General features: G+C 39.5%; 1 protein-coding gene across 1 annotated transcript in view; it reads left to right on the forward strand.

The window, feature by feature from the left end:
- Window positions 1-4511: 4511 nt before the first annotated feature.
- tmem117 (transmembrane protein 117) overlaps window positions 4512-12950 on the forward strand; it is a 46460-nt gene continuing 38021 nt past the window's right edge. The window contains exons 1-2 of the mRNA XM_084933901.1: window positions 4512-4934; window positions 6375-6682. Of these exons, the coding sequence (XP_084790027.1) occupies window positions 6403-6682 (280 nt within the window). The 5' untranslated portion in view covers window positions 4512-4934; window positions 6375-6402. The remainder of the gene's footprint in view (window positions 4935-6374; window positions 6683-12950) is intronic.

Below are 12950 nucleotides of genomic sequence, written 5' to 3' on the forward strand. Positions count from 1 at the left end.
CTAAAATCCCAACAGGAAGGTAATCGTGTTTTATTTTAATATGTGTGTTTTTTCAGTCTTTTTTTAAAAAAAAAAAAACAAAAACGGAGACGATACTTCACTCTTTATTAGATTGTCGCTGCTTTCTTTTTGTCAAATATGAAAACTGTGTTCTAGCTTTTTTTTTTAATTTTTACTTTCCTGTGGAAAAATGAACCATACAGTTTGTTGTTTTCTGCTGAGCTGTGTCATTCAAAGACTCGGCGTGTAGCATTTATAAATACTGGGGTTCTTTTGTCACATTTGATTAAAAAAAAAAAAAAAAAAAAAGACAGATAAATATCGACTAGTCAAGTCCTGCACCTGAATAAAAACGACCAATCAGGGGGAGGGGGCGTGTTTTCAATGGTTGCTCGTACATACCTTTGCTGTGAATTAAATTGGACTCAACAGGCCAAGATATTCTATAACTTCTTTTGTTTTTTGTTTCGTTTGGTTATGTAGTGCATGTATATTGTAGTATATTTAGCAGTACTTTCTGCACAAACTATGTACTTTTGTAATTATTGCTGTTCTGTGTGAAGTCTCATTTTTTCATTCACCTGTTATCTGCAGGTGCATGTGGCCTGTATGGTAGCAGTGACGTGAAGAGGTGGAAGACAGCGTTCTTAGTCTGTTGATTGCCTACCAGCCAGGAAACCAGTGGCTCTTTGCGTTGCTTCCTGCTTTCAGAGGTCACAGTCACACCTTAAAACTTGCAATGATGATTATTTTCATGATACAATAGCCTTTTATCAGTTTTTATGAAAACAGGCTTTGTTTTGCTTTCTTTTTCATTTTTACAACTTCTGCTTCTTCTTCCTGATAAAGAACTCAATTAATAGAATAGAACGGAACAGAATAGCCGATCGTGGCTCAAGAGTTGGCAGTTCGTCTTGTAATCGGAAGGTTGCCGGTTTGAGCCCCAGCTTGGACAGTCTCGGTCGTTGTGTCCTTGGGCAAGTCACTTCGCCTACTGGTGATGGCCAAAGGGGCCGATGGCGCGATATGGCAGCCTCGCTTCTGTCAGTCTGCCCCAGGGCAGCTGTGGCTACAACTGTAGCTGCCTCCACCAGTGTGTGAATGTGAGAGTGAATGAATAGTGGAATTGTACAGGGCTTTAAGGTTCTCGAAAAGCGCTATATAAATGCAATCCATTATTATTGTCATTGTACATGTAAATAAAATTACGGAATTAAGTAATGATTTCAGCTCTATAAATTTAGAAGTAGTATTTTTCAGCATTGATTTTTTTGTTACTACAAATACAACAGTACAAATCCTTCTACTACACCTCTTCCAGAAGCTGAATTTAGAGCTTCTTTGAAAACAAAGGAGAAAGTGCAAGTGTTTGAATGTAAAAGTAAAAGCACTAGCAGCAAACCTCTGTGAAATGTGTTTAGCTTAGTATCATTGCTTTAAATCATTTTTTTTTTGCAATTACTTTGATATATACACTATTGTTGAATCCCAGGACACTATTGGTGAGATGTTTTCATATTCATAATGGAAATAATAATGAAAAATAATAGTGACATTAAGTTAATGTGCTACCTTGCTGCACTTGTCCCTCTTATCTAGTAAAAACAGAGCTTCCTCCCTCTGACTTTTTTTTTTTTTGAGAAATATCTTTGGTGGTATAAAAAAGTCAAAATATATCTTGTATTTCACATTTTCACATGTGTTCATATGAGCATGGATGAAACGGGACATTTGCTTACACAGGGAACTAAAGGGGACTAGGCTTTGGGCAAGCACAGCAGCAGTACTCATATGCACACACCATTTCAAAATTAGACAATTACTTAGTCTCTAAGAAAAGTACAAAAGTTTAGAATTGCCAATTAACCTAAAACCAAGCCTTTGGACTGTCAGAGGAAGCCAGAGTATTGTGTAAGAATTCAAACAAGCACAGGGACAACATGCAAGCTTCACACAGACAAGCCAACACAAAGAAATAGACATTCATAGCACCAGGCACCAGCCACTGAAAAGAGTCAAGGGAGTCCTGGGTTTGAATCAACCAGCTGGCTGGCACCCTTCTGTGTGGAAAATTCACGGTCTCCCTGTGCTGCTTGTGTTTTCTAGAGGTACTCCAGCTTTGTCTCACATAACACATTCATGTTCGTCTGACTGGCAATTCTAAATTGACTGTAGGTGTGAATATGAGTGTGAATGGTTGTCTGTGTAAATGAAAACTCACCTCTCACTCTGACTCTACAATAGACTGGTGGATTTTCAGCCTATCCCCACCCCTGTGGCTTTCTTCATTCCTTGTTTATATGTGTTCTTTGGTGATTACATTTAAGTCTGTTTTTTCAGTGTTTGAAAACAGACTAAAAAATTCTGTATAAGGTAATAGATCTTAAAAGAACCTCACATTGGGACTCTGGACAAGGAAAACTGAAAACACTGTGGGTTTATTCCCATGGCTTGTGTGATGCTAAAAGTCTATCCAGTTTACCACTTTCTGCCCAGCAGCGTGATTAATGTGTGAGACCTGTCCCAAATTTGATGACATCAGATTCACAACACAGAAGGCAATCATATCCACAGCTTACCATGCTATTTTTTTTACAGTTTAAGGGTTAGTACTTAAGTTTCTTATTGCTTGTGTTTCTTAAAGGTGATATTTGGCTATTGAAGAAGCAGGTGTGCTTTCAGTTTCAATTTCTAGAAAGACTGCATGAGATTTGTATTTTCACCAACATGCTGTTTTCTGTGCTAAATATACCTTTGGCTGTAGTGGCAAAGGAGCTTAAATTCCACTGCATTGGAGTCCAAAATAACTTTGGCTTATCTAGATGTGGCTTTGCATACTATTTTTGTTTTCATCAACACTGCACACTGGTAGAGTGCATCGCTAATCCTGCGTAACATTTGAAGATTTTCTGTTTCTTTTCACTTATTAAAAACAAAGGATTCTGTAATACATAGAGTGCCTAAAGTTTTATATGTGAATTCATAGACTATACTATGCTCACAAGGGACACATTTCTACACAAGTTTATGTTAAATGAAAAAGCCAAGAAGAAAGGGTATAAGGATACTCTTTCACATGTGTATTGGTTCCTGGTCTTGGTATGTAGAGATGCCAGAAACCCACGAAGAAGAGCATCATATATATGCATATTCATGCTAACAGTTCTGGTTTATTTATGGGATAGTTTAATGATATTCTATTATTGGGTATTTAAATTAAAGGGATAATAAAATAATAATGAATGCTTTACTCCACTATATGTGTATGGTATCTGCTTTTATAATGTAATAAGTTCCAAGAAATAAAGTCAACTTGTTTTCTGGTTTAAATTCAGCTATATTCTTCAAGAAAAGAAAACAAATAAAGCACTGATTGTATTTAATTATGGCTTAAGATCAATATTAATATAAAGATCAATATTCATTCATCTTTCATTTTTTACATTTTATTCAGTTTTTCCACATCTCTGATCCGTCATACCAGATTCCCGCCTCTCAAAGCAGCAGATCCTATTTGGCACGAAATCCGGCAACATCTGGAAGCCACGGGCTTCCTGCCTCTGGTCTCCTCTTTAAATAAATAAATGAGCCCCATGGTAGCAAAATCCCTTCTCAGCTTTGCGTCAAGTATGACACACAGTCGCACAGGAAGTGATTTGACACCCCCCCCCCCCTTTTTTTTTAATTTTCTTTTTACAAAATAAACTGATTCTAGTGTGGCTGATGAAACCTGTGCTCTGTTACTAGTACATTTATGTGAAACAAAATAATTTACCAATGGTATTAAGCAAATTGTTTACTGAGCTCTGGTCCACTTATTGAGATGGGCTCATCTTCAACCATTCTTCGATGTGATGTAGATTTCAGAACATATAAATGAGTGTAAGTGTCTGATTTGCCATTATTGTGACTAAACAAATGAATGATCACTGGCAAATTGCACCTCGTTCCAGTGTCCTGGTAGGATAGACTTTTCCCCTGATATGATGAGTTTAGATAATGTGGATAATTTTATCGGATATTCTGGTTGAAGATGAAAGACCGTTGACACTCAACTCTTCAACATAAACCAGGACGATTACAGTCACTGTGGAAGTTTGTTTCTGGCACTGAAAAAAAAAGCTGGGATCTCAAAGTTTTGGATTAATAATTCAAAATTTAGAGGAAATAACTCTAAATTTCGAGTTAGGTATCCCAAAGTTTTGAGTTAATAAGTTAAAGATTTGCGTTATTATCGAGTTATGGGTGACAGTTTTTTTTTTCAGGAGCGGAAAAAATCTTCCTCAGAAAAATCCTCATAGAAATCTGGTAGTTTCTAATGATGTTTAATGGGTTAAGTTCAAGTAACTTGAAAAATAAAGGAAAACAACATCTAATCCGTTAATATTAGAGGTTCGTCCTTGGCCTGTTGTGATACATATATTGGTATACTTATAGATTCCTCAAGTCTTACTTGTGTTATGGATGTCGGTATCATTTTATTTTGAAACACGTGAGCGGAAGTCGTGTATTTGTACTGGCTCTGACTTTGGCGCTAGTGAATCAACGTGTTGGCTACATTGCGTTGCACTGATGCTGCGCTTGCTGTGTGGATTCAGCCTCCTCCATCCTTGCTACAGCGGCGGTAGAAGCGTCCTACTTACTACCCAGAAACCGCACCTCACGGCGGGGACTCAGTGACGAAGCACCGCCCGCTTAATAGCCGCCCCGCCCGGCGTATGGACAGTCCGGCACAATGACAGAGGATTTGTGGGTGCCTCTGTCGTATACCAACAACAACAGGTCGCATGGATAATCCCACTTCAGCCCTGTCGTATCATCTCCTGTTTAGGATGATTAGAGCGCCGCTGCCGGCTTGATGTGGCCGGAGAGCAGAGCGGGAGCGGGGCTTCTCGTCCTGGACATCGACTGAGAGATAAAACGGCGTGGAGCAGGTGTGTAAAATCGTGTTGACTTTACCCACTGCACATGCACAAATAAGAAAAAGCGACGTGCATGCAGGTAACTTGCACGGATTTTGGCTGTCCCACATCTCACTCGGTGTACCCTACATTCAGATAAGAAGGAGCCAAAATGGTCAAGCTTGTTGTGATATCTCATAATTATATAAGGTCAGTGATGTGACATTTGGCGTCATTAGAAGGGAGATTGGTGCGATCACGCACTAATGCCCTGAACACGATAGTCCATTCAGAAATGGCCAGAAGTGCCTCAAATAGAGAGGCCATTTGGAGTATTTCCTGCAGCACTTAGACTGCTCTGATCAGTGCAAATCTAATCTTTATGCTTTAGAGGGAGTTCAGGTCCCGAAACATCAGTTGAGCTCGTCATTACTCATCGTGATTATCTAGGGTATAGCTCACTATAGCCCACCCACCCACCTCCAGATAAACTTATCCCGGCCCACTTTGTTCTTTTTTGGGTGCTAAGTCCCACTTAACTCATGTTTTGGGACTCTCTGGTCACAAGTTGCTAGCCACAGAATGGGAGCAGGTCCCTGGTCACACTAAAAGTCTGCCTTCTCCTCCTGCTCCTCTTCCTCTAAATGCTTGCAGTTTGATAAAGAAAGCAAACTAAATCTGCATTTTACCTCATCAGCCTACTATCACCCAAGGTGGCAGCATCATGACAAGACAAACATGATGCCAGTGAAATTTAATAGCCAGCTCTATTTTTGAAGCCATTACATAATTCCTTCTTCCCCCTCCATGCCCTGTTTTAGGGAAGGTATGAAAGCAGGCAGAAGTTCAGCCCAGCAAAGTCAGATGGTTCAAAGAGGTAGAGAGCGATGGAGTAAAGAAAGAGTGGAGTTCATGGGTGAATAATGATTAAAAATACAGGAGGGACGGGGTGTCTGCAGGTTACTCATGCACTGCTTGGCTGGTGTTGCCGGGGAAAGCCTCACTGTAATGCTGGAACAGTTTCTTTTAAGAAGAGCGCAGAGCAGACAAGGAGACGAGCCAGCGATTTATAGCTGAGAGATATATAGTACTTCAAGAGTCCACCACTTCCAGGTATGACACGTGATTCACCGACACAAGATGACACTTGAGTGGATTGATCGTCCACTTTATGTTATTTTTCTCTCCTTTAAATTGATTACAGGATATAGGCTGTTTGCTAATTCACAGCCGTGTGATAATCTTAGGACTGATTGGAAACTCTGGTTTTGTGTTAAGAAATCTGTGTGCGTTATTGGAGGTGCTGCTCTGCTATCTGAGCCGGGTCTGAATTGAGCGTGATCCTAATCCATTATCTTTAGTGATATTCCAACCACTAATCTGTGTCTGAGGGGTGCGTTTGCTCTAATCTGCCTGGCTGGTAATGTAATCTGACTAAAAGAAGCACTTTCTCTCTCTCTCTCTGACTCCCAGGTGTAGTGTGGCTGGAGGGCTTAGCAAGATGGAAATAGATGCCCTTTTTCGCTACTATTTCCAGCACCCGTGGTCCCGTCTCATTGTGGCGTACCTCGTCACCTTTTTTAACTTCCTAATTTTCGCCGAGGACCCCGTCTCTCACAGTCAGACAGAGGCCCATATGATTGTGGTGGGGAACTGTTTCTCTTTCCTCTTCAACAAGTACCCAGGCCTCGGGTGGAACATCCTGAAAGTAATTTGCTGGATACTGGCCATTATCACTGGCCTTTTAGCCGGGAAGTTTATATTTCACCGCCAGCTCTTTGGTAAGTCATGCACACAATAATGCAGTGGAATGTGCAGAGTAATGGCTTTTCTGTCTGAGGGAACTCCCCCCACCCCCCATTGATGTTCTTGTTGTTGCTATTCATCGGGGAGAAGCACGTTTATACTCCTGCTCTGCTTTTTTTTTTTTTGTCAATGGGAACGTAAGTAAAGAGATTGTTAATTATTTTCTTTGTTGAAATCGCTGCTGATTCATCTTTTCATTGCGGTAACTAGATGTACACTGAAATTCTATATGAGGACTTGCATTCCTTCAACAGATTTGTGACTAGAGGTGTTTAGAAATGTCTCAGTAGAAAAAGTGCAGATGGAAATAATATTAGAAGATTACCTCCGAGACTTAACGCTGGACTCACAAGCACGCTCCTGTATTCATGGAAGACACCCAAGCAATGAACAACATTTCCCTTATTTCTTCCTCTAATTATTCCAAAATATAAAAATATAAAAGTGTCTGCTAAAGTTTGTGTATGCAGTGATCTTTTTGTATGTGTTTCTTTATACATTGCTGCGCAATAGTCTTGAGCTTTCTCTCATTTTAATGTATTTTTGCTGTTGAGGAGCCAGATGTTCTTGTAATGTTTTTTTTAACCTGCTCTTGAGAAATATTTCTCCAGGCTTTCTGAAGGTCTGTGAAAGTTTTTCTTTTGGCATTCGTTTGCTTTTTTATTTTAATTTTCAGTCCTCATAGCTGACCACTTTCAAATGCTTTTTGTTGTTGGTTTGTTAAGTGACTTAACAGAATGATTTATAGGTCAGTGTTATGTATTTACACATAACAGACAATTTAGCAACTTCTACATTTTAAACTGTATTCATTATGTGTTTATACTTTTATATTTATTTACACAGCTTGATAGGCATACAATTTATGTACCAATAAGGTGATTCCCAAAGAGATACTAGTCGAAAACCTGGTATAAGCAAGCATGTTGTGCAATGTGCCCTTAAACATCTACAGTAGATCAACAGTATCTGAAGGTATTGTCCTTAAGAAATATAATAAAGTACCAGCAAAGACTTGACACAGAACCCGAGTGAAGCATCTCACTGTTCAGTTGATCCGTCTGCTGTTCGCTGAAGCCTCATCAGAAATGGTCTCAATGGTTGTGAAGAAGTCTTTCTTAAGGAAGGGAAACGGGGAGAAAAAGGCTGAGGTGTGCCAGATTACACAAGAACTGAACTGTGAAAAAAGTGGCAATAGGTCTTAAAAAGTGATGAACTTAAAACTTTGAGATTTTAAAGCCTGAAGTATTTGGTTCAAATTGTCATCAATATGCATGGAAAAGATCAAGAGGGAGGTACAACAGTGAGTGTTCAGAGCCATCTGTGAAGCACGGTGGAGGCTCTGTCATGGTCTGGGACTGCATTTAAGGCAGTGGTGTTGGGGTCTTTGTGAATACAGACGAGTATGATCTTATAGATTCATCTTGCTGATTCATCTGAAAAGCATCTGATTGGTATCAGTTTCGTGTTTCAGGACACCAATGATCTCAAACACACTACCAAAGCAGTAATGTCATACGTGGACAGAAAAAAACACAGTGTGACACCATCAGTCATCGACTGGCCTTCTCAGAGCCTGGGCCTCAGCATTATTGATGCAGTATAAGAACAGAACAGAAAGCAGCCAACACCCAAAGAACAGCTTTGACTGATCTTCAAAAATCCTGATGAGCTATTCCTAATGACTACTTAAAGAAATGTCAAGAAAACTTGCCTAAGAGAGCTTACACTTTGTTGAAGAATACAGGTGGTCATATACTAAAGACTTTCAATCATTTTACAATTTTTCAAACAGCTTTTTCCTTTTATATATCATAGTTGTATGTATGTTTATATGTTTCAATAAATCACTTCCTCTATTTATCACTCTAGGATAATACTGTACAATGAATTGAGGGGTGGATAGAGACTTTTGCACAGTGCTTTAGCACTTCGCTTTTAACATTCTTGCTAACAAGAGATGGTTGTAGTGAAATAATATTAACTGCAGCATGTCATATTAACAAAAGTGCAATGAAAGCTTCCCAAAAAATGTTACACCAAACAGAACAATGGTGAGAGTGCGAGAGACTGGAGAAAGAGTAAGAACCTGACAGGAAAGCATCATCATCAGAGCTTTTTAGCTAAGTTTACAGTCAACTAAAAATTTATTGTAAACAACCAAAGAGAAGCTGTTGGAGTAATCAGTGTGAAATGCCTCCAAACTGCTGGCGTTCAGCTGTTAGCCTCCTCCATGCTGTATTAGCTTTCCCAGTAGCAGCTGGTGCACTGCTGTGTGGTATAGTAAACAGAGAGCAACATGGAAGTAAATTCAGTAGATTAGCTTTATATATATATATATCAGCAAATTGTCACAATATCCGATCCAGCCTTTTGAGTCAGGATAGGACTGATAACTGGCCCAAATCAATTTTCTTTTTCCCCCCACAGATGCAGTAGTTGTTCTCAAAATCTGTATTCAGATTTTGATGTGTGATATCAGTAAAGTTCCCCGTTTAATAGAGCTGTTTTACTAGAACAGGGCTGTAGTTTTTCATGCCAGTCAAACTGTCTCAAGTGAAAGACTAAGGGTTTGTCACTGCAAGAAAGTTCAGGTGGTGTCGGCATACAAATGCATTAACACTAATGAAGGCTTTGTTCAAATATGATAGACTATAATAGCAGGACTCTTTATGTTGTTAATTCGAGCTGTGTTTTTCCTGCTGTGACAGGTTGAGAAGCTCTGCAGCAGAACATGTTAGTCAGCTCTCACACCTCTTTGATACATTTCCTCTTCTTTTTCACCAACCTGGCTTTTTTTCATCTGTTCTTATGACACTTGTATCACTCTGTTGCTCGCTCGGCTTCCTCCTAGTCACTCTCCTTTATAACGGCTGTGACTCCATTGTCATCCTCCCTTCACTTTTATGAACTGCGCTGTGCTTCCAGTTGAACTCACGCATTTCATTTCCTGCTCACTTCACAAGTCACTTAGTGCCGGATATTATTGGGCACCCTGGTTTATCTTCTTGGATGAACCGTTACCGACTATAATTAGACGGCACAGAGTGGTGGCGGGTGCTCGAAGTGATCATCTTCTCTGAACATAAATAGAAAACTGAGAGTCCATGATGACATGACAGTTTCAGCAAATGCAGAGTCCTTCCTATAAGACGGGAAGTGGAGCAAGTGGGGAGTTATTAGATCTAGTAATAGCAAAATTGTCTCTTCGCTTGCAATCACTGAATAAATTGGAGGGTTTTTATACTTAGAGTCTAATGTTTTTTTCTTTCTTTTGGGTCAGGACTCCATTACTAGACTGAGAAAATAAAAAGGTAATTTGATATGATTTAAATAAATGTTTGTCTGAAATAGAACATGTAATATTTATTCATTGCAAAATATAAAATATCATATATAGTATATAATACATATAATAATTGCATTTTTAAAGCCTTAACAAAAGGCCTTAACATGATGCGTAAATTTACATATTTTGGATTTTCTGGGCTCATCTATCATTGGTGGGTATAAATCCCCATATCTAAATAAATTTTGTTTTGTTATAGGAAGTTGGGTTGCTGCAACTACTTCTTGATCAGCCACAGTGATGTGTTCACGGTGAAAAGATAACAGAATGGATTATCATTTGGTTTAAGATGATAAAACTAGCTAGCTTATTGCTCAGAGGTTCTAAATTATAGCTTAGTGTCACTGTGCGCTTGCGTGTATAGACCATCAACAATGTGGCAAATTAAACCCCTTTCAGACGTGTACTCACTAGGCTGTGAAATGAACACTGATCACTGCAACCTCATACACACTTTCAGTACAACAAGTCTGAACTGCATGGAGTAGCATTAACGAATAGACACCCATCAAGAGTATTGACTAATTGACTCACATAGGCAATGCTTACATGTGTGAGACATGAGACTGTAGAGCAGCAGTCTCCAACCTTTTTTGCGCCACGGACCGGTTTATGCCCGACATTATTTTCACAGACCGGCCTTTAAGGTGTCGCGGATAAATACAACAAAATAAAAGTAGTACCGGTACCGAAAAAAAGATTTATTCATAACACACGTGAAAAGACCCAGGAAAATCGAGTTAACGATAAAAACAATAACAAAATAACGCTGAAAACCGATAAAAACCCTGAAAACCATACATTTCACACCTGAGCCTCAACTCTCGCGGCCCGGTACCAAACGACTCACGGACCGGTACCGGTCTGAGGCCCGGGGGTTGGGGACCGCTGCTGTATAGCACCTACCCAAGAAGTGGCACTTTAGTCCCTACTCTGATCATCACATTAAGGTTAAGATGAAATATTTCTTTCTTTGTTTTGTTTTTTTCACGGTTTCATTTTCATCTTCTGGGGTATTGCTTGTTGTTGTCTATCTCTCTCTATATCTATTGTACCAGTATCCAGTATCGGTTGACTCGAGGTGTTTTATGTTGTAAGGTAAAGACCCTGCATTATTACATATCACAAACCCTATGAGCAAGCACTTGGTGACAATGGGAAGGAAAAACTCCCTTTTAACAGGAAGAACACTCAGGCAGAACCAGGGGCTGCCATCTGCTGCGATCGGTGACAAAAGACATGCTGTGAGAGAGAGCCAGAGTTTAAAAATAACTAATGATTAAATGCAAAAAAAGGGTCCAGTGTCACCTGATGCAACCCTAACTATAAGCTTTATCAAAAAGGGAAAATTTAAGCCTAATCTTAAAAGTAGAGAGGGCGTCTGTCTCTGGAATCCAAACTGGGAGCTGGTCCCACAGCAGAGAGGCCTGATAGCTGAAGAGTCTTCCAGCCATTCACTTCTGTATGCAAAATCTCATTGCTTTATTTTCTTTCTTGTTTAATTTTTATTAATCTAAATATCAGTACAACAATTTCAATTTCAAAACATTGTAAAAAGGAGGTTTTAAAATTAATTGTAAATGTGTTCTTTAGGTCCACCTGCAGTACTTATATTGTCCACCAGACTAATAAAGGAAAAAAATATAAAGGGTCTATTCATCCTTCTATCTAACCACATGACCAGTTTGGTCGGGATTAGGAATGGAGGATAAAGTAAATTGTCCTGATTTTTGTTCATCTGCTTGGCTGTATTAAGAAAATCCTTGTGAGTTAGGGAAATACCCACTGGCTCTCATCACCAGAGAGTGCCTTCATTTTAACAGACTGGCAAAGCCAGCGTGTTACATATACTAGATGCAACGGAGGTTAAGTGTATTATCCAAAATGTCAGACTGCTCCCCAAAACAGCAGATTTTAAAATGCCCGCTGCCATTTCATTACAGTCGGGTTAATCAAATTTTATTCATTGTGCATTTGGCACTCCGAAAGCATTTTCAACATTCATACAAGACTTCAGTCAGAAAATGTTTAGCAGGTCTAACTTCTTCATCGGAACGAAGTTGCTTTTTAAAAAGTAAGTTTTGTGATATTTTGTTCCCAAACTACTACATGTCCATGCTACAGTATTTTCTTGGTCCGTGATTTTAGTTTGTTATTGGACGATTGCTAAGCAGCATGATGGCGTCACAATATGTCATGCACAATCAGGTGGCTACAGGCAACATGATGATGGAAAAGAACCTACAGGGGACTCAGGTGTATCTGTTTGCATACAAATAAATCCACTATATAACTATTTTCATAATTCACATAGTGCTCAAACTGGGATTTGTACATCATTTTAAAATCACATTGACACAAAATATTTTTCCAGTTCTGGAGTGTTGTGGAAGCTCCACAACCTTGGTGTGTTACACCACCAGCATTTTGTCAGTTGCATGATTCATAATGGTAATGTACAGTAGGTGTGCATGTAGTTCAGTCAGTTTTATGTCAGGTTTTACACTAGGGTCCGCTGGATCTGTATCAGGGTCAATGCAATTGCATTAGCTCTAAGGTATGTAGGAGAGGAGTGCAGCTCATTCATAGCCAGGTGCAACTAATGCACTTCAACAAGCTTCTGAACAGATGGTTTGGACTTCTGTGTGCGGGCGTGTGTGTCTGTAAGTGTGAGAGAGCAGCGATATTTTGCAAGCACATGCACGGATGTGTGTTTGTGCGCGTGTCTGAGTGAGGCTGAGAGTTGGAGAGGCGAGATATGCCATGCACAACATTTCAGTGGAGCGGTTATGCAATCACAAACACAGGTAGAGCATAAGAGAAGCACTACAGAAGCAGGCCCACAATAAAATCTATCATCCATTATAAGTCTGCCACACAGGCCCACATGGCCC

The sequence above is a fragment of the Perissodus microlepis genome, chromosome 7 (assembly GCF_051167445.1).
Source record: "Perissodus microlepis isolate ML-2025 ecotype Zambia chromosome 7, ASM5116744v1, whole genome shotgun sequence".
In the NCBI taxonomy this organism is placed as follows: Eukaryota; Metazoa; Chordata; class Actinopteri; order Cichliformes; family Cichlidae; genus Perissodus; species Perissodus microlepis.